This window comes from Palaemon carinicauda, chromosome 11 (assembly GCF_036898095.1).
Source record: "Palaemon carinicauda isolate YSFRI2023 chromosome 11, ASM3689809v2, whole genome shotgun sequence".
NCBI classification, from domain to species: Eukaryota; Metazoa; Arthropoda; class Malacostraca; order Decapoda; family Palaemonidae; genus Palaemon; species Palaemon carinicauda.
This window is the reverse complement of record NC_090735.1, coordinates 9511500-9535109: the sequence shown is the minus strand read 5'-3', so window position 1 is coordinate 9535109 and position 23610 is coordinate 9511500. Positions and strand designations below refer to the sequence as shown.

The 23610-nt window shown below is 31.9% G+C and overlaps 2 protein-coding genes across 2 annotated transcripts; both read left to right on the top strand.

Annotated features, from left to right (window-relative positions):
- Window positions 1-3728: 3728 nt before the first annotated feature.
- LOC137649601 (pro-resilin-like) lies at window positions 3729-9134 on the top strand. The gene is made up of 3 exons (XM_068382577.1): window positions 3729-3825; window positions 8703-8794; window positions 8904-9134. The coding sequence occupies exons 1-3, from the start codon at window positions 3729-3731 to the stop codon at window positions 9132-9134; spliced, it is 420 nt and encodes a 139-aa protein (XP_068238678.1).
- Window positions 9135-13944: 4810 nt separating this feature from the next.
- LOC137649600 (pro-resilin-like) lies at window positions 13945-19326 on the top strand. Its single transcript, XM_068382576.1, has 3 exons — window positions 13945-14041; window positions 18895-18986; window positions 19096-19326. Exons 1-3 carry the CDS (start codon window positions 13945-13947, stop codon window positions 19324-19326), a joined length of 420 nt encoding a protein of 139 aa, XP_068238677.1.
- Window positions 19327-23610: the final 4284 nt, after the last annotated feature.

Here is a 23610-nt window from a genome sequence, read left to right as displayed (position 1 = left end):
GCAAAATATATGAAAATAAAATAATATGAAAACCTAAGGAGTGACAATTGGCGAAATACGAGAGATTCGTTATACGTTTTCAAGGTGCACCAAATTGGCTTTGTTTACCAAGAATCTAAGAGATAATAATGGTAGGGATTTTTAGTTAAGAAAACGAGAGAGAGAGAGAGAGAGAGAGAGAGAGAGAGAGAGAGAGAGAGAGAGAGAGAGAGGAGAGAGAGAGAGAGAGAGAGAGAGAGAGAGAGAGGGATTTCTAAGGATTAGTCTTATATAAAGCAGAACTTAATATATATATATACAGTATATATATATATATATATATATATATATATATATATATATATGTATATATATATATATATATATATATGTATGTATATATATACACAATACTGGTCCTACCAGAATTAACTTTAATATCATATGCATCAGAAACTTGGAGCATTACCAAAGCCTTAGAAGCTATTTACAGCTCAAGTAATTATGGAAGGAGTAATAATAAGAATAACACTAGGAGACAGAAAAAGAATAACATAGATACAAGAGCAAACTAAAGAAGAGGATATTCTAACAACATGTAAGGGAAAAAAATGGACAAGGGCAGAAAATAGATGAACATTAACAATAACAGAATGGGTCCATAGTCATTGCAAACGAAGCAAGGAAAGGAAGATAAGAGACGATGGATTGATGAACTAAGAAAGTTTATGGGTATGGACTGGCATGGAAAGACCATTAACAGACGCAAGCAAAAGGACATGTCTGAGGTCTTTGTTCTGTAGTGGACTACTAACAGCTGATGATGATGACGTAGGTGGGTGTGTGTTTGTATATATATATATATATATATATATATATATATATATATATATATATATATATATATATATTTATATATATAGATACATATATATATATATATATATATATATATATATAGATACATACATATATATATACACATATATACATATACATACATACCTATAAATATATATATATATACATGTATACATATATATACACATATATACATATACATATATATAAGATACATATAAATATGTGTATATATATATATGTATGTATACATGTATATATAGATATATATACATATATATATTATTTATATATGTATATGTATATATGTATATATATATATATGTGTGTGTAGGTATACATGTATATTTATATATATAGGTATGTATGTATATGTATATATGTGTATATATGTACGTATGTATATATATATGTATATAAGTACGTAAACATGTACATTATATATATATATATATATATATATATATATATATATACTGTATATCTTCCCTTCAAGGATGGTTACCTATCCAGACAGTTTTAGAGAATACTTAAAATCAAATCTTAAGTCAAACAAATTTCCTCACTGGGCTATTTTCCCTGTTGAAGTCCTCGAGCTCATGATATGCTAAATGTTATATGTAAAATTTTTAACATTGTGTTGATCTCCTCAGTTGTTCCATATTATTGGTGTATAGGGATAATAAAACCCATATTTAAGAAAAAAGGATCCCCTGACGACCCAGATAACTATAGGGGTATCACACTACTGAGCTGTGTAGCGAAGCTTTTTACCGCTTGTGTCAATAAAAGGTTGACTGATTATATTGACAGCACTGGTCAACTTGGTGAGGAGCAGGCTGGTTTCAGGGAAGGATATAGTACTCTAGATCATATTTTTGTATTGCATTCACTTGTTAATTTCTATCTCCATCGAAAAAAGAGAATATACTGTTTGTTCGTTGATTACAGAAAAGCATTCGATTTGGTTGACAGGTCGTCCTTGTGGGGAAAAGTAATCTCACATGGCATTAATGGTAATGTTATGGCTGTCATATATAATATGTATAATAATGCAAAATCATGTGTAAAGCAGAATCACAAAATTTCTAACTTTTTCGAATGTAACATAGGTGTAAGACAAGGTGAGAATCTTTCCCCATTACTTTTTGCCATCTACCTAAATGATTTCGAGTCTTTTCTTAGCGGGGGTTATAATGGGATGGATATGTGTTCAAGGGAAATAAATGAAAAATTAAGTAGTATTGACATAGAAATGTTTTTGCGTATTTACGTTTTGCTTTATGCTGATGATACTATTGTAATGGCTGAATCCCCAAAGGAATTACAAAACGCCTTAAGCAAAGTAAAAGAATATTGTGATACTTGGAAACTTCAAATTAATGTTTCCAAAACTAAAGTAGTTGTATTTTCTAGAGGAAAAGTTAGAAATGTCCCGAATTTTAAATATGGTGAGGAGAGCATCGAAATTGTAGATGATTATATTTACCTTGGTACTACGTTCAATTATAATGGTAAAATGGATAAAGCTATTAAGAAACAAGTCATTCAAGCACGTAGAGCATTATTTAGTATGTTAATTAAATGTAAAAAACTTGAATTACCCATTGATATCAACTGTGATCTATTCGATGCTCTAGTTGTACCAATTTTGACTTACGGTTGTGAAATATGGGGTTACCACAAACTAGATCATGTTGAAGCATTTCACAAGAAGTTCATGAAAAATCAGCTCTGTGTGAACAAGCGAACAGCAAACTGCATGGTATATGGGGATCTTGGCAGATTCAAAATTGAAATATCTATTTGCAAACGGATGATTGGATTTTGGTTGAGAATTGTAAAATCAAAGGCGTCTAAATTGTCAAATGTTTTTTATCGTTTTCTTAGAATTCTATACGAGTCGAATGAGTATAAGTCTAGTTGGATCCATAAAATTAAAACTATCCTTGATTCATGTGGTATGTCAAATATATGGGAGCATCCAGAAAATTTCAATCACACGTGGATAATAAATAGCCTAGAAATGAAACTCAAAGATATAGAGAGACAACAGTGGTATGCAGAAGTAGAAAGAAATATATTGTGTAGTAATTATAAACTTTTTAAGACAGAATTTGGCCAAGAAAAGTATATTATAAATTTAGATACTCCAGAAAGAATTGCCCTTAGTAAATATAGGTGTGGTACCCACAAACTTCCTGTAGCAACTGAAAGATATTCTAGGCAAGAGAATCAGCACTCTTGCACACTATGCAACGGCATTGAAGTTGGGGATGAATACCATTATGTTTTAGTTTGTCCTGTGATTAGAGAAATAAGAGAGAGATACCTAAAGCCCTACTATTGTAGAAGACCTACCACTTTTAAATTCAGTCTGCTCCTCAATACAAGTAATGCTAGAGAACTGAAAAGACTTGCAAGGTTTGTTAACCTTATAATGTCTTTATTTTAGATTTAATACTTTCTAGGATTTTCATTATTCTGGTATTATTTTTCAATGTATGTACTTTCCTTTGTCAGAATACCTTTTATGCGTTAATTATGTACTTACTGAATATATGTGTACATAAATATAGTTGTAATCTATTGGTCTCTTCTTTTTGTAGTTTTTGTGTAAAATATATATATCTGTGTAATTTTGTAATTCTCATACTCCGGAAGGGGTCGATAGAATAAAATTTGCCTTTGCCTTTGCCTTGCCTTTGCCTTAGCATCATGCTTTTCCAACAAGAGTTGTATATAGCTGAGTTAATAGTAATAATAATAATAATAATAATAATAATAATAATAATAATAATAATAATAATAATAAGAAATGAATCCTTTATTGGCATGCCAGAGATCCCATTCGTTCCTCACGTCAGACCACGAGCAAAGGAAAGGCAATGTCAAGGACATATGATGGGCGTTGTGACAGTGAAGAGCGTCTTTGGGAGGGAGGACCTTTCTCCTGCAGCCACAAGAGGCTCCTCCCTCTTGGTCTTGGACTAGACCTATATATATAGCCACGTTCAAAGACTATCATCGCACTCCACTCCGAAGACTCACCATGATCGCTAAGGTAAGACGTTCCAGACGATTTCCTTTGAATAGGATTATCTCCTCATGCAGGTTCTAATCGATTTAATTCCCATACATATATTCAGTTTGAAAATGATTATATATCATGTCTTGCATGTGCCGTTTACGTATAGTTTTTCTCTCTATACCAAGCTTACTTTTATTGCTTAATAACATTCACATTGAAATGCAGTTTCGATTTCTGTACCAGTTCAGTTTGAGTAATTATACTGAAACTGCTGATGAGATTTAACTAATTAAAAGGACGCCCCTTTTAGTGGAGGGTTTTTAACTTTCACAATTCCATCAGAACAACATTTCTAATTCACTGTTGTTTTATTCCTGACAGATTTGTTTGTTGTTGTCCCTTGTGGCTACCGTCTTTGGTGGCCCCTCCCAGCCCCAGTATGGATACGCCCCTCCTCCATCTCACGAGGTCAGTTATAATTGGAAATCTTAAAAAAAGTTAATAAACTCTAAATTCATAATTATTTTGAAAGTATGAATCAAATTAATCAAATCCAAAATCATTTGTTATAACATCTGATTTGAAATTGCTTTCTCCTGACAGGAACCAGCCAAGTACGACTTCAACTACGCCGTCAAGGACGACTACTCGGGCAACGACTTCGGCCACCAGGAAGCCCGTGATGGCTACGACGCTCAGGGATCCTACTACGTGCTCCTTCCCGACGGTCGCCTGCAGAAGGTGTCCTACAACGTCAACGGGGACTCGGGTTTCGTGGCTGAGGTCACTTACGAGGGAGAGCCTCAGTACAATCCAGCGCCCTCTTATGCTTAAGACGTCTATTTATGAAAAGATGAACCGAAAATATTTATGAAAGATTCTTTTTTTTTCAAATAAACTATCGATAAGATGAATGTCGTATTAATTTGCTTACCCTTCAATTCAGTCGTAGGCTTACAGTAATTTAAGACTATTACTCAAATTGCTTAATCTATTACTCTTACTGGTTTTTTTATCCACTAATCTGGATATATCTATCTATCTATCTATCATGTATATATATATATATATATATATATATATATATATATAAATATATATACATATATATATATATATATATATATATATATATATATATATTAATAATAAATACACACACACACATATATATATACATATATATGGGTGTGTGTATTCATATATATATATATATATATATATATATATATGGATAAATATCAACACAACATCGTGCTCAAATAGAAATAAATTTCTATCTCATACTTGGGATCGAACCCTAGCCCTTCTAATGAAAGGCCAGGTCGCTTCCAACCATGCCACGATAGGCCAATCAATCTATATATATATATATATATATATATATATATATATATATATATATATATATATATATATATATGAATATATATATATATATATATGGGTGTGTGTATTCAAATATATATATAAATGTGTATACAGTATTTGTGTAAATCTATACATACCTATATACACACATATATATGTATAGGTACATATATATATACATATAAATACACACACATATATAGATATATAAATATATATATATATATATATATATATATATATATATATATACACGCAAACACACACACACACACACACATATATATATATATATATGTATATATATATATATATATATATATATATATATATAAATTTATATATATACGGATAGAATGGTGTGAGAGCCAGAAAAAGGATAGTAGCTGTAAGCAAATTGTTTAGGGATAGGGAAATGACGTAAAAAGAAAATCCAGAAACTGGTAATTGAGTTTGAAAGTATCTGCAAGAGTAAATAGAAAAAAAAAAGAGGAAAGGGATGAAAAGAATTGGAAACAAAAAAATTGGAGTAATGGAAGAATTGAAGTGTTTTATACTTATATAAATGGTTGAGGACAAGATGAGAGAAGAGGTGAGTTAAAGAATAGAAACAGCTAGAAATGGAACAGAATGTGTGCAAGAAATTTGTAAGATACTTGAGCTGTCAATGGAAGCCAAAGTGGAAATGAATGAAGAGATTATGAAACCATCTATATCTTATGAAAGTGAAGTATGAATGTTGAATGTGAATGAAAGGAAAGAGGATGAACCTATTGCAAAAACCTGTTTGTGAAGTGTGAACGGTGTAAGAAGAGCTGACATGGTGAGAATGTGGAGTAAAGCAGTCCAAAGGGTTGGCATTGGTGAAAGATGAACTGGTCTTTTCATGTGGTTTGGTATTGTGAAAGGAACAGACAGCTACATCTTCGTGGAAAGATTGTATAAATTAAGAGGTATTGGGAGGTAAGATGAAGATGGTTTGGGTATGCTCATCGCACTCCCCAAGAAAGATTAGCTCACCAGACTTTCAAATGGGCTCCACAAAGCACTACAACAATTGGAAGACCCAAGCCTACATGGCTGAGGGCTGTGAAGTGTGAAGTAGATGATGAATGGAGAAGTATTGAATTAAAAGCTCAAAAGAGAGACGACTGGTGAAATCTAATCGAGGCTTTTTGCGTCAATAGGCGTAGGAAATGATGATGATGAGAAGGATGCGGTAGGAAGAGAGGAGAGGCTCTAAAAGATTGGTTAGATGATGAGAAAGACTTACTGGAAAGGAAAATACTCGATATCAGATAATGCACGAGTGTGTCTACTCTTGGTGGCCGCGATATAAAGGGCTGAATGGTGTAATGTGTCTAAGAGGGTTCGATACTTATGTCATGTACTGTACATTTAGGACTCTACTAATGCTATGGAATTTTTAATGAACTGGGTCATTACTCTGATTCTGTAGTTAAAGGGTGAATTCTTCAGTGGCTTGAGAATCTTTCTATGGAGCCATCCACTTGTCAAGAAGAGCAGTTTATTGTTGAAGAATGGAGAGCAACATCTTTTTCTCAAAAAAGAAAAAAAAAGAAGAAAAAAAATCTTTCAAAAGACTTTACACAATCATTTATCAACATCTATGAATATTCACAATGGACTGTTGTTCATCTTAGATTAATTCTTATTAGGTAAACAGTATTTTTTGCAATGTGTATTTTGCAAATAAACATATATTAGCTACGTTTCGTCATAATATCATTATGTATTTCCCAATGGAACTTGTTTAAGATAAGTGGAATCTAAATACAGATTAACGTTCAGTTTCTAAATGTTCAACTGAGTTAGTATTTAGGAATGGCATAAATCTTTACTGTAATCCCCACCTAAAGGATTTTTGGATGAGTACAGCAAACATTTTTCAGTTTTCTTTTCTATTTCAGTCTGTATTTGAAAATAGAAAAAATATTTTTAATCTTTCTTTTAAGTTTATCATACTTTTACAAGGACGTTGAACATTTAATTGAATCACTTGTTTCTACCTGGCTTCCAAGCACTTATTTACAAACAGATAAAGTTCAATCCTTTTCCATTAGATGTGAAAACTGTATAAACAAACGATGTTTTACATTGCTAGATTCAAGTAATGACTTATAAAACTTAAAAAAAGATATGAAGAATGAACAGGAATATTGTTTTTTGCCTGAGCTTTGAATATCTTTAATATCACTTATCAAGTTCTGCTAAATATGTGAAATGTGAAATATATCCGAAATATTTCTAATCAAATACTTATAAATAGAAACAGTGAGAATTTAGGAAATCTTTCTTCAGGCCATTTGGCCTCAAATCCTATTAGGAGTCTTTTTAAGCAATGAATTAAACCATTATCAAGAAGTGTTGGGAATTTCGTCATAAGGAATTAAGAGTGTAAACTTTAACGGTATTTCTATATATATATATATATATATATATATATATATGTATATATATATATTGTCATTATCGCTTTCCCCTAGCACAGATAACTTGTTAATACCTGAATTTATCAATCGCCTTAAAATTTTGTGACCTTTCGCGGAAACTTGTTATAAAAGCTCGCTGTTTGTGGAAATAAAGTCAATTACATTCACTCCGCTTATCAGTTAATACCTAACTGGTGCCTCCGAACAAGAGAAAGTATGAATATAAGAAAAGATCCCGATTAATAAGGATAATCTGTATAAAGTATTAGAATAACTATAAAAAGCACAATGATAGGAGAGGAGAAAGGCTGTTATGTGAATACGACAAATTAGTAGACTTTAGGTTCGAACCAAAGAACATCTTGAAGATAGAAGATAACAGTAATAGCCATCCGGACACGCCTCGTGAAGACAAGCAAATATTAATATCACAAAATAAAATGAAAATAGCACTTGGAGACTGTTATAAATGTAAGCAATATTGTCCCCTAATACGTGCATAAATAGCCAAAGACTAAGCTCAATATGTAGTCCCAGAATGATTCCACTCTGGAGCAGTGTCAAGGACAGATGGGTGGAGTAAGAGAAGGTCTTAGTTCTCTGAGAGGACCTTTCTCCAGTAATCCAAGTGAGTCTTAACTCCTCCTTCTCCGACTTCACGTATATAAGACCATCTTGCAGCTGTGTTCTATCATATCCCATTCAGAGAACTCATCATGATCGCTAAGGTAAAGCAAAGCTAACTATTTATTTTTGGAATATGACATAACTCTTGTTTCTGTGAAAGCATTTCATAGCAATAAGATATAATTTTAAAGAAGTTTCATTAATATCTATTCAATCATCGAAAAGTAACTACGATGCTTCACATTTAATTCCTGTTTTATAATCATGCAGGAACCATATAAGTGATAAACTTAACTGAAAGGAGTCTACATTAATGAAGTAATTACGGTTCATGAAACCATGACCATTATCAGTTTTGACACTAACCATGTTCCATTCCTGTCAGGTTTGCTTGTCTTTGGCCCTCGTGGCTGCTGTGTTTGGGGCCCCCTCCCAGCCCCAGTATGGATACGCCCCTCCTCCATCTCACGAGGTCAGTTATAAATCAAAATAATTACATGTCATTATTCATAACTTCAAAACAATTGAAATGGTAACAAAGTTTAAGGTATTCATTGAATAATATTTTCGTAAACTGACAGGAACCAGCCAAGTACGACTTCAACTACGCCGTCAAGGACGACTACTCGGGCAACGACTTCGGCCACCAGGAAGCCCGTGATGGCTACGACACTCAGGGATCCTACTATGTGCTCCTTCCCGACGGTCGCCTGCAGAAGGTGTCCTACAACGTCAACGGGGACTCGGGTTTCGTGGCTGAGGTCACTTACGAGGGAGAGCCTCAGTACAATCCAGCGCCCTCTTATGCTTAGGACGTCTACAGCATTTAGGGGACGATGATGCAAAACTATTTATCTGAATAAACTATTGTTTTTAAAAGAAAAATGTTTTAATTAACAATATCCTAATACTCTATCAACATCATCTCCTCCTACGCCTATTGACGCAAAGGGCCTAGGTTAGATTTCACCAGTCATCACTATCTTAAGGTTTTAAATCCATATTTCTTCATTCATCATCTACATCAAGCTTCATAGTCCTCAGCCATGTAGGAAATAAAAGGGAAAGAAGACAAAATGTCACAACGCTCAGAGGAAGACTCCACTATCTGTTTGACAACCTCTACATTGGAAGTACAAAACATTATTCATAATACAATTACTTGACTGAGTAGGCAGAAAAAAAGAAAAAGAAAGGGAATTATTATTTCTATTATTATTATAATTTTTATTATTATTATTATTATCATTATCATTATCATTATCATTATTATTATTATTATTATTATTATTATTATTATTAAAGGGAGGAAATTAACCAGCCCAATAAGTCAAACTTGACTCTTATAAAGCTGGGCCGATTAACATCGGGAAGAAAAACTATCATTTATATTAATCTTAAATATATTAATAAAATAAAATATATATTAAATATAACGCATGAAGAAAAATAAATTGGGGTAATAATCTGTAATAAGTAAAAATTTACATCTTATATGAAGGATATTTATATTAATCTTGAATAAAAGAATGAAATAAAATATATATTAAATAAAACGGATAAAATAGATAAATTGGGGTGAATATCTGTGATAAGTAGAAATTTAAATCTTATAAGGATATTTATATTAATCTTTAATAAAATAATAAAATAAAATAGATATTAAATATAACGAATAAAAATAAATAAATTGGGGTAAAAAAAATCGTTGATAAATGAAAATTTAAATGTTATCTATAAGAAAGGGAATAAAAATCAAACAATATGGCCTTGAACTATGGAAATCATTTCCACCCACCCTCTCTCTCTCTCTCTCTCTCTCTCTCTCTCTCTCTCTCTCTCTCTCTCTCTCTCTCTCTCTCTCTCAATTGCAATTATAAAGGTAAAAGGTTACAAAAGGAAATGTTGCTTGCAAAATATATGAAAATAAAATAATATGAAAACCTAAGGAGTGACAATTGGCGAAATACGAGAGATTCGTTATACGTTTTCAAGGTGCACCAAATTGGCTTTGTTTACCAAGAATCTAAGAGATAATAATGGTAGGGATTTTTAGTTAAGAAAACGAGAGAGAGAGAGAGAGAGAGAGAGAGAGAGAGAGAGAGAGAGAGAGAGAGAGAGAGAGAGAGAGAGAGAGAGAGAGAGAGAGAGGGATTTCTAAGGATTAGTCTTATATAAAGCAGAACTTAATATATATATATACAGTATATATATATATATATATATATATATATATATATATGTATATATATATATATATATATATGTATGTATATATATACACAATACTGGTCCTACCAGAATTAACTTTAATATCATATGCATCAGAAACTTGGAGCATTACCAAAGCCTTAGAAGCTATTTACAGCTCAAGTAATTATGGAAGGAGTAATAATAAGAATAACACTAGGAGACAGAAAAAGAATAACATAGATACAAGAGCAAACTAAAGAAGAGGATATTCTAACAACATGTAAGGGAAAAAAATGGACAAGGGCAGAAAATAGATGAACATTAACAATAACAGAATGGGTCCATAGTCATTGCAAACGAAGCAAGGAAAGGAAGATAAGAGACGATGGATTGATGAACTAAGAAAGTTTATGGGTATGGACTGGCATGGAAAGACCATTAACAGACGCAAGCAAAAGGACATGTCTGAGGTCTTTGTTCTGTAGTGGACTACTAACAGCTGATGATGATGACGTAGGTGGGTGTGTGTTTGTATATATATATATATATATATATATATATATATATATATATATATATATATATATATATATATATATAGATACATATATATATATATATATATATATATATATATAGATACATACATATATATATACACATATATACATATACATACATACCTATAAATATATATATATATACATGTATACATATATATACACATATATACATATACATATATATAAGATACATATAAATATGTGTATATATATATATGTATGTATACATGTATATATAGATATATATACATATATATATTATTTATATATGTATATGTATATATGTATATATATATATATGTGTGTGTAGGTATACATGTATATTTATATATATAGGTATGTATGTATATGTATATATGTGTATATATGTACGTATGTATATATATATGTATATAAGTACGTAAACATGTACATTATATATATATATATATATATATATATATATATATATATACTGTATATCTTCCCTTCAAGGATGGTTACCTATCCAGACAGTTTTAGAGAATACTTAAAATCAAATCTTAAGTCAAACAAATTTCCTCACTGGGCTATTTTCCCTGTTGAAGTCCTCGAGCTCATGATATGCTAAATGTTATATGTAAAATTTTTAACATTGTGTTGATCTCCTCAGTTGTTCCATATTATTGGTGTATAGGGATAATAAAACCCATATTTAAGAAAAAAGGATCCCCTGACGACCCAGATAACTATAGGGGTATCACACTACTGAGCTGTGTAGCGAAGCTTTTTACCGCTTGTGTCAATAAAAGGTTGACTGATTATATTGACAGCACTGGTCAACTTGGTGAGGAGCAGGCTGGTTTCAGGGAAGGATATAGTACTCTAGATCATATTTTTGTATTGCATTCACTTGTTAATTTCTATCTCCATCGAAAAAAGAGAATATACTGTTTGTTCGTTGATTACAGAAAAGCATTCGATTTGGTTGACAGGTCGTCCTTGTGGGGAAAAGTAATCTCACATGGCATTAATGGTAATGTTATGGCTGTCATATATAATATGTATAATAATGCAAAATCATGTGTAAAGCAGAATCACAAAATTTCTAACTTTTTCGAATGTAACATAGGTGTAAGACAAGGTGAGAATCTTTCCCCATTACTTTTTGCCATCTACCTAAATGATTTCGAGTCTTTTCTTAGCGGGGGTTATAATGGGATGGATATGTGTTCAAGGGAAATAAATGAAAAATTAAGTAGTATTGACATAGAAATGTTTTTGCGTATTTACGTTTTGCTTTATGCTGATGATACTATTGTAATGGCTGAATCCCCAAAGGAATTACAAAACGCCTTAAGCAAAGTAAAAGAATATTGTGATACTTGGAAACTTCAAATTAATGTTTCCAAAACTAAAGTAGTTGTATTTTCTAGAGGAAAAGTTAGAAATGTCCCGAATTTTAAATATGGTGAGGAGAGCATCGAAATTGTAGATGATTATATTTACCTTGGTACTACGTTCAATTATAATGGTAAAATGGATAAAGCTATTAAGAAACAAGTCATTCAAGCACGTAGAGCATTATTTAGTATGTTAATTAAATGTAAAAAACTTGAATTACCCATTGATATCAACTGTGATCTATTCGATGCTCTAGTTGTACCAATTTTGACTTACGGTTGTGAAATATGGGGTTACCACAAACTAGATCATGTTGAAGCATTTCACAAGAAGTTCATGAAAAATCAGCTCTGTGTGAACAAGCGAACAGCAAACTGCATGGTATATGGGGATCTTGGCAGATTCAAAATTGAAATATCTATTTGCAAACGGATGATTGGATTTTGGTTGAGAATTGTAAAATCAAAGGCGTCTAAATTGTCAAATGTTTTTTATCGTTTTCTTAGAATTCTATACGAGTCGAATGAGTATAAGTCTAGTTGGATCCATAAAATTAAAACTATCCTTGATTCATGTGGTATGTCAAATATATGGGAGCATCCAGAAAATTTCAATCACACGTGGATAATAAATAGCCTAGAAATGAAACTCAAAGATATAGAGAGACAACAGTGGTATGCAGAAGTAGAAAGAAATATATTGTGTAGTAATTATAAACTTTTTAAGACAGAATTTGGCCAAGAAAAGTATATTATAAATTTAGATACTCCAGAAAGAATTGCCCTTAGTAAATATAGGTGTGGTACCCACAAACTTCCTGTAGCAACTGAAAGATATTCTAGGCAAGAGAATCAGCACTCTTGCACACTATGCAACGGCATTGAAGTTGGGGATGAATACCATTATGTTTTAGTTTGTCCTGTGATTAGAGAAATAAGAGAGAGATACCTAAAGCCCTACTATTGTAGAAGACCTACCACTTTTAAATTCAGTCTGCTCCTCAATACAAGTAATGCTAGAGAACTGAAAAGACTTGCAAGGTTTGTTAACCTTATAATGTCTTTATTTTAGATTTAATACTTTCTAGGATTTTCATTATTCTGGTATTATTTTTCAATGTATGTACTTTCCTTTGTCAGAATACCTTTTATGCGTTAATTATGTACTTACTGAATATATGTGTACATAAATATAGTTGTAATCTATTGGTCTCTTCTTTTTGTAGTTTTTGTGTAAAATATATATATCTGTGTAATTTTGTAATTCTCATACTCCGGAAGGGGTCGATAGAATAAAATTTGCCTTTGCCTTTGCCTTGCCTTTGCCTTAGCATCATGCTTTTCCAACAAGAGTTGTATATAGCTGAGTTAATAGTAATAATAATAATAATAATAATAATAATAATAATAATAATAATAATAATAATAATAAGAAATGAATCCTTTATTGGCATGCCAGAGATCCCATTCGTTCCTCACGTCAGACCACGAGCAAAGGAAAGGCAATGTCAAGGACATATGATGGGCGTTGTGACAGTGAAGAGCGTCTTTGGGAGGGAGGACCTTTCTCCTGCAGCCACAAGAGGCTCCTCCCTCTTGGTCTTGGACTAGACCTATATATATAGCCACGTTCAAAGACTATCATCGCACTCCACTCCGAAGACTCACCATGATCGCTAAGGTAAGACGTTCCAGACGATTTCCTTTGAATAGGATTATCTCCTCATGCAGGTTCTAATCGATTTAATTCCCATACATATATTCAGTTTGAAAATGATTATATATCATGTCTTGCATGTGCCGTTTACGTATAGTTTTTCTCTCTATACCAAGCTTACTTTTATTGCTTAATAACATTCACATTGAAATGCAGTTTCGATTTCTGTACCAGTTCAGTTTGAGTAATTATACTGAAACTGCTGATGAGATTTAACTAATTAAAAGGACGCCCCTTTTAGTGGAGGGTTTTTAACTTTCACAATTCCATCAGAACAACATTTCTAATTCACTGTTGTTTTATTCCTGACAGATTTGTTTGTTGTTGTCCCTTGTGGCTACCGTCTTTGGTGGCCCCTCCCAGCCCCAGTATGGATACGCCCCTCCTCCATCTCACGAGGTCAGTTATAATTGGAAATCTTAAAAAAAGTTAATAAACTCTAAATTCATAATTATTTTGAAAGTATGAATCAAATTAATCAAATCCAAAATCATTTGTTATAACATCTGATTTGAAATTGCTTTCTCCTGACAGGAACCAGCCAAGTACGACTTCAACTACGCCGTCAAGGACGACTACTCGGGCAACGACTTCGGCCACCAGGAAGCCCGTGATGGCTACGACGCTCAGGGATCCTACTACGTGCTCCTTCCCGACGGTCGCCTGCAGAAGGTGTCCTACAACGTCAACGGGGACTCGGGTTTCGTGGCTGAGGTCACTTACGAGGGAGAGCCTCAGTACAATCCAGCGCCCTCTTATGCTTAAGACGTCTATTTATGAAAAGATGAACCGAAAATATTTATGAAAGATTCTTTTTTTTTCAAATAAACTATCGATAAGATGAATGTCGTATTAATTTGCTTACCCTTCAATTCAGTCGTAGGCTTACAGTAATTTAAGACTATTACTCAAATTGCTTAATCTATTACTCTTACTGGTTTTTTTATCCACTAATCTGGATATATCTATCTATCTATCTATCATGTATATATATATATATATATATATATATATATATATATAATATATATACATATATATATATATATATATATATATATATATATATATATATAATAATAATATACACACACACACATATATATATACATATATATGGGTGTGTGTATTCATATATATATATATATATATATATATATATATATATATGGATAAATATCAACACAACATCGTGCTCAAATAGAAATAAATTTCTATCTCATACTTGGGATCGAACCCTAGCCCTTCTAATGAAAGGCCAGGTCGCTTCCAACCATGCCACGATAGGCCAATCAATCTATATATATATATATATATATATATATATATATATATATATATATATATGAATATATATATATATATATATGGGTGTGTGTATTCAAATATATATATAAATGTGTATACAGTATTTGTGTAAATCTATACATACCTATATACACACATATATATGTATAGGTACATATATATATACATATAAATACACACACATATATAGATATATAAATATATATATATATATATATATATATATATATATATATACACGCAAACACACACACACACACACACATATATATATATATATATGTATATATATATATATATATATATATATATATATATAAATTTATATATATACGGATAGAATGGTGTGAGAGCCAGAAAAAGGATAGTAGCTGTAAGCAAATTGTTTAGGGATAGGGAAATGACGTAAAAAGAAAATCCAGAAACTGGTAATTGAGTTTGAAAGTATCTGCAAGAGTAAATAGAAAAAAAAAAGAGGAAAGGGATGAAAAGAATTGGAAACAAAAAAATTGGAGTAATGGAAGAATTGAAGTGTTTTATACTTATATAAATGGTTGAGGACAAGATGAGAGAAGAGGTGAGTTAAAGAATAGAAACAGCTAGAAATGGAACAGAATGTGTGCAAGAAATTTGTAAGATACTTGAGCTGTCAATGGAAGCCAAAGTGGAAATGAATGAAGAGATTATGAAACCATCTATATCTTATGAAAGTGAAGTATGAATGTTGAATGTGAATGAAAGGAAAGAGGATGAACCTATTGCAAAAACCTGTTTGTGAAGTGTGAACGGTGTAAGAAGAGCTGACATGGTGAGAATGTGGAGTAAAGCAGTCCAAAGGGTTGGCATTGGTGAAAGATGAACTGGTCTTTTCATGTGGTTTGGTATTGTGAAAGGAACAGACAGCTACATCTTCGTGGAAAGATTGTATAAATTAAGAGGTATTGGGAGGTAAGATGAAGATGGTTTGGGTATGCTCATCGCACTCCCCAAGAAAGATTAGCTCACCAGACTTTCAAATGGGCTCCACAAAGCACTACAACAATTGGAAGACCCAAGCCTACATGGCTGAGGGCTGTGAAGTGTGAAGTAGATGATGAATGGAGAAGTATTGAATTAAAAGCTCAAAAGAGAGACGACTGGTGAAATCTAATCGAGGCTTTTTGCGTCAATAGGCGTAGGAAATGATGATGATGAGAAGGATGCGGTAGGAAGAGAGGAGAGGCTCTAAAAGATTGGTTAGATGATGAGAAAGACTTACTGGAAAGGAAAATACTCGATATCAGATAATGCACGAGTGTGTCTACTCTTGGTGGCCGCGATATAAAGGGCTGAATGGTGTAATGTGTCTAAGAGGGTTCGATACTTATGTCATGTACTGTACATTTAGGACTCTACTAATGCTATGGAATTTTTAATGAACTGGGTCATTACTCTGATTCTGTAGTTAAAGGGTGAATTCTTCAGTGGCTTGAGAATCTTTCTATGGAGCCATCCACTTGTCAAGAAGAGCAGTTTATTGTTGAAGAATGGAGAGCAACATCTTTTTCTCAAAAAAGAAAAAAAAAGAAGAAAAAAAATCTTTCAAAAGACTTTACACAATCATTTATCAACATCTATGAATATTCACAATGGACTGTTGTTCATCTTAGATTAATTCTTATTAGGTAAACAGTATTTTTTGCAATGTGTATTTTGCAAATAAACATATATTAGCTACGTTTCGTCATAATATCATTATGTATTTCCCAATGGAACTTGTTTAAGATAAGTGGAATCTAAATACAGATTAACGTTCAGTTTCTAAATGTTCAACTGAGTTAGTATTTAGGAATGGCATAAATCTTTACTGTAATCCCCACCTAAAGGATTTTTGGATGAGTACAGCAAACATTTTTCAGTTTTCTTTTCTATTTCAGTCTGTATTTGAAAATAGAAAAAATATTTTTAATCTTTCTTTTAAGTTTATCATACTTTTACAAGGACGTTGAACATTTAATTGAATCACTTGTTTCTACCTGGCTTCCAAGCACTTATTTACAAACAGATAAAGTTCAATCCTTTTCCATTAGATGTGAAAACTGTATAAACAAACGATGTTTTACATTGCTAGATTCAAGTAATGACTTATAAAACTTAAAAAAAGATATGAAGAATGAACAGGAATATTGTTTTTTGCCTGAGCTTTGAATATCTTTAATATCACTTATCAAGTTCTGCTAAATATGTGAAATGTGAAATATATCCGAAATATTTCTAATCAAATACTTATAAATAGAAACAGTGAGAATTTAGGAAATCTTTCTTCAGGCCATTTGGCCTCAAATCCTATTAGGAGTCTTTTTAAGCAATGAATTAAACCATTATCAAGAAGTGTTGGGAATTTCGTCATAAGGAATTAAGAGTGTAAACTTTAACGGTATTTCTATATATATATATATATATATATATATATATATGTCATTATCGCTTTCCCCTAGCACAGATAACTTGTTAATACCTGAATTTATCAATCGCCTTAAAATTTTGTGACCTTTCGCGGAAACTTGTTATAAAAGCTCGCTGTTTGTGGAAATAAAGTCAATTACATTCACTCCGCTTATCAGTTAATACCTAACTGGTGCCTCCGAACAAGAGAAAGTATGAATATAAGAAAAGATCCCGATTAATAAGGATAATCTGTATAAAGTATTAGAATAACTATAAAAAGCACAATGATAGGAGAGGAGAAAGGCTGTTATGTGAATACGACAAATTAGTAGACTTTAGGTTCGAACCAAAGAACATCTTGAAGATAGAAGATAACAGTAATAGCCATCCGGACACGCCTCGTGAAGACAAGCAAATATTAATATCACAAAATAAAATGAAAATAGCACTTGGAGACTGTTATAAATGTAAGCAATATTGTCCCCTAATACGTGCATAAATAGCCAAAGACTAAGCTCAATATGTAGTCCCAGAATGATTCCACTCTGGAGCAGTGTCAAGGACAGATGGGTGGAGTAAGAGAAGGTCTTAGTTCTCTGAGAGGACCTTTCTCCAGTAATCCAAGTGAGTCTTAACTCCTCCTTCTCCGACTTCACGTATATAAGACCATCTTGCAGCTGTGTTCTATCATATCCCATTCAGAGAACTCATCATGATCGCTAAGGTAAAGCAAAGCTAACTATTTATTTTTGGAATATGACATAACTCTTGTTTCTGTGAAAGCATTTCATAGCAATAAGATATAATTTTAAAGAAGTTTCATTAATATCTATTCAATCATCGAAAAGTAACTACGATGCTTCACATTTAATTCCTGTTTTATAATCATGCAGGAACCATATAAGTGATAAACTTAACTGAAAGGAGTCTACATTAATGAAGTAATTACGGTTCATGAAACCATGACCATTATCAGTTTTGACACTAACCATGTTCCATTCCTGTCAGGTTTGCTTGTCTTTGGCCCTCGTGGCTGCTGTGTTTGGGGCCCCCTCCCAGCCCCAGTATGGATACGCCCCTCCTCCATCTCACGAGGTCAGTTATAAATCAAAATAATTACATGTCATTATTCATAACTTCAAAACAATTGAAATGGTAACAAAGTTTAAGGTATTCATTGAATAATATTTTCGTAAACTGACAGGAACCAGCCAAGTACGACTTCAACTACGCCGTCAAGGACGACTACTCGGGCAACGACTTCGGCCACCAGGAAGCCCGTGATGGCTACGACACTCAGGGATCCTACTATGTGCTCCTTCCCGACGGTCGCCTGCAGAAGGTGTCCTACAACGTCAACGGGGACTCGGGTTTCGTGGCTGAGGTCACTTACGAGGGAGAGCCTCAGTACAATCCAGCGCCCTCTTATGCTTAGGACGTCTACAGCATTTAGGGGACGATGATGCAAAACTATTTATCTGAATAAACTATTGTTTTTAAAAGAAAAATGTTTTAATTAACAATATCCTAATACTCTATCAACATCATCTCCTCCTACGCCTATTGACGCAAAGGGCCTAGGTTAGATTTCACCAGTCATCACTATCTTAAGGTTTTAAATCCATATTTCTTCATTCATCATCTACATCAAGCTTCATAGTCCTCAGCCATGTAGGAAATAAAAGGGAAAGAAGACAAAATGTCACAACGCTCAGAGGAAGACTCCACTATCTGTTTGACAACCTCTACATTGGAAGTACAAAACATTATTCATAATACAATTACTTGACTGAGTAGGCAGAAAAAAAGAAAAAGAAAGGGAATTATTATTTCTATTATTATTATAATTTTTATTATTATTATTATTATCATTATCATTATCATTATCATTATTATTATTATTATTATTATTATTATTATTATTAAAGGGAGGAAATTAACCAGCCCAATAAGTCAAACTTGACTCTTATAAAGCTGGGCCGATTAACATCGGGAAGAAAAACTATCATTTATATTAATCTTAAATATATTAATAAAATAAAATATATATTAAATATAACGCATGAAGAAAAATAAATTGGGGTAATAATCTGTAATAAGTAAAAATTTACATCTTATATGAAGGATATTTATATTAATCTTGAATAAAAGAATGAAATAAAATATATATTAAATAAAACGGATAAAATAGATAAATTGGGGTGAATATCTGTGATAAGTAGAAATTTAAATCTTATAAGGATATTTATATTAATCTTTAATAAAATAATAAAATAAAATAGATATTAAATATAACGAATAAAAATAAATAAATTGGGGTAAAAAAAATCGTTGATAAATGAAAATTTAAATGTTATCTATAAGAAAGGGAATAAAAATCAAACAATATGGCCTTGAACTATGGAAATCATTTCCACCCACCCTCTCTCTCTCTCTCTCTCTCTCTCTCTCTCTCTCTCTCTCTCTCTCTCTCTCTCTCTCTCTCAATTGCAATTATAAAGGTAAAAGGTTACAAAAGGAAATGTTGCTTGCAAAATATATGAAAATAAAATAATATGAAAACCTAAGGAGTGACAATTGGCGAAATACGAGAGATTCGTTATACGTTTTCAAGGTGCACCAAATTGGCTTTGTTTACCAAGAATCTAAGAGATAATAATGGTAGGGATTTTTAGTTAAGAAAACGAGAGAGAGAGAGAGAGAGAGAGAGAGAGAGAGAGAGAGAGAGAGAGAGAGAGAGAGAGAGAGAGAGAGAGATTTCTAAGGATTAGTCTTATATAAAGCAGAACTTAATATATATATATACAGTATATATATATATATATATATATATATATATATATATGTATATATATATATATATATATATGTATGTATATATATACACAATACTGGTCCTACCAGAATTAACTTTAATATCATATGCATCAGAAACTTGGAGCATTACCAAAGCCTTAGAAGCTATTTACAGCTCAAGTAATTATGGAAGGAGTAATAATAAGAATAACACTAGGAGACAGAAAAAGAATAACATAGATACAAGAGCAAACTAAAGAAGAGGATATTCTAACAACATGTAAGGGAAAAAAATGGACAAGGGCAGAAAATAGATGAACATTAACAATAACAGAATGGGTCCATAGTCATTGCAAACGAAGCAAGGAAAGGAAGATAAGAGACGATGGATTGATGAACTAAGAAAGTTTATGGGTATGGACTGGCATGGAAAGACCATTAACAGACGCAAGCAAAAGGACATGTCTGAGGTCTTTGTTCTGTAGTGGACTACTAACAGCTGATGATGATGACGTAGGTGGGTGTGTGTTTGTATATATATATATATATATATATATATATATATATATATATATATATATATATATATATATATATATAGATACATATATATATATATATATATATATATATATATACATACATATATATATACACATATATACATATACATACATACCTATAAATATATATATATATACATGTATACATATATATACACATATATACATATACATATATATAAGATACATATAAATATGTGTATATATATATATGTATGTATACATGTATATATAGATATATATACATATATATATTATTTATATATGTATATGTATATATGTATATATATATATATGTGTGTGTAGGTATACATGTATATTTATATATATAGGTATGTATGTATATGTATATATGTGTATATATGTACGTATGTATATATATATGTATATAAGTACGTAAACATGTACATTATATATATATATATATATATATATATATATATATATACTGTATATCTTCCCTTCAAGGATGGTTACCTATCCAGACAGTTTTAGAGAATACTTAAAATCAAATCTTAAGTCAAACAAATTTCCTCACTGGGCTATTTTCCCTGTTGAAGTCCTCGAGCTCATGATATGCTAAATGTTATATGTAAAATTTTTAACATTGTGTTGATCTCCTCAGTTGTTCCATATTATTGGTGTATAGGGATAATAAAACCCATATTTAAGAAAAAAGGATCCCCTGACGACCCAGATAACTATAGGGGTATCACACTACTGAGCTGTGTAGCGAAGCTTTTTACCGCTTGTGTCAATAAAAGGTTGACTGATTATATTGACAGCACTGGTCAACTTGGTGAGGAGCAGGCTGGTTTCAGGGAAGGATATAGTACTCTAGATCATATTTTTGTATTGCATTCACTTGTTAATTTCTATCTCCATCGAAAAAAGAGAATATACTGTTTGTTCGTTGATTACAGAAAAGCATTCGATTTGGTTGACAGGTCGTCCTTGTGGGGAAAAGTAATCTCACATGGCATTAATGGTAATGTTATGGCTGTCATATATAATATGTATAATAATGCAAAATCATGTGTAAAGCAGAATCACAAAATTTCTAACTTTTTCGAATGTAACATAGGTGTAAGACAAGGTGAGAATCTTTCCCCATTACTTTTTGCCATCTACCTAAATGATTTCGAGTCTTTTCTTAGCGGGGGTTATAATGGGATGGATATGTGTTCAAGGGAAATAAATGAAAAATTAAGTAGTATTGACATAGAAATGTTTTTGCGTATTTACGTTTTGCTTTATGCTGATGATACTATTGTAATGGCTGAATCCCCAAAGGAATTACAAAACGCCTTAAGCAAAGTAAAAGAATATTGTGATACTTGGAAACTTCAAATTAATGTTTCCAAAACTAAAGTAGTTGTATTTTCTAGAGGAAAAGTTAGAAATGTCCCGAATTTTAAATATGGTGAGGAGAGCATCGAAATTGTAGATGATTATATTTACCTTGGTACTACGTTCAATTATAATGGTAAAATGGATAAAGCTATTAAGAAACAAGTCATTCAAGCACGTAGAGCATTATTTAGTATGTTAATTAAATGTAAAAAACTTGAATTACCCATTGATATCAACTGTGATCTATTCGATGCTCTAGTTGTACCAATTTTGACTTACGGTTGTGAAATATGGGGTTACCACAAACTAGATCATGTTGAAGCATTTCACAAGAAGTTCATGAAAAATCAGCTCTGTGTGAACAAGCGAACAGCAAACTGCATGGTATATGGGGATCTTGGCAGATTCAAAATTGAAATATCTATTTGCAAACGGATGATTGGATTTTGGTTGAGAATTGTAAAATCAAAGGCGTCTAAATTGTCAAATGTTTTTTATCGTTTTCTTAGAATTCTATACGAGTCGAATGAGTATAAGTCTAGTTGGATCCATAAAATTAAAACTATCCTTGATTCATGTGGTATGTCAAATATATGGGAGCATCCAGAAAATTTCAATCACACGTGGATAATAAATAGCCTAGAAATGAAACTCAAAGATATAGAGAGACAACAGTGGTATGCAGAAGTAGAAAGAAATATATTGTGTAGTAATTATAAACTTTTTAAGACAGAATTTGGCCAAGAAAAGTATATTATAAATTTAGATACTCCAGAAAGAATTGCCCTTAGTAAATATAGGTGTGGTACCCACAAACTTCCTGTAGCAACTGAAAGATATTCTAGGCAAGAGAATCAGCACTCTTGCACACTATGCAACGGCATTGAAGTTGGGGATGAATACCATTATGTTTTAGTTTGTCCTGTGATTAGAGAAATAAGAGAGAGATACCTAAAGCCCTACTATTGTAGAAGACCTACCACTTTTAAATTCAGTCTGCTCCTCAA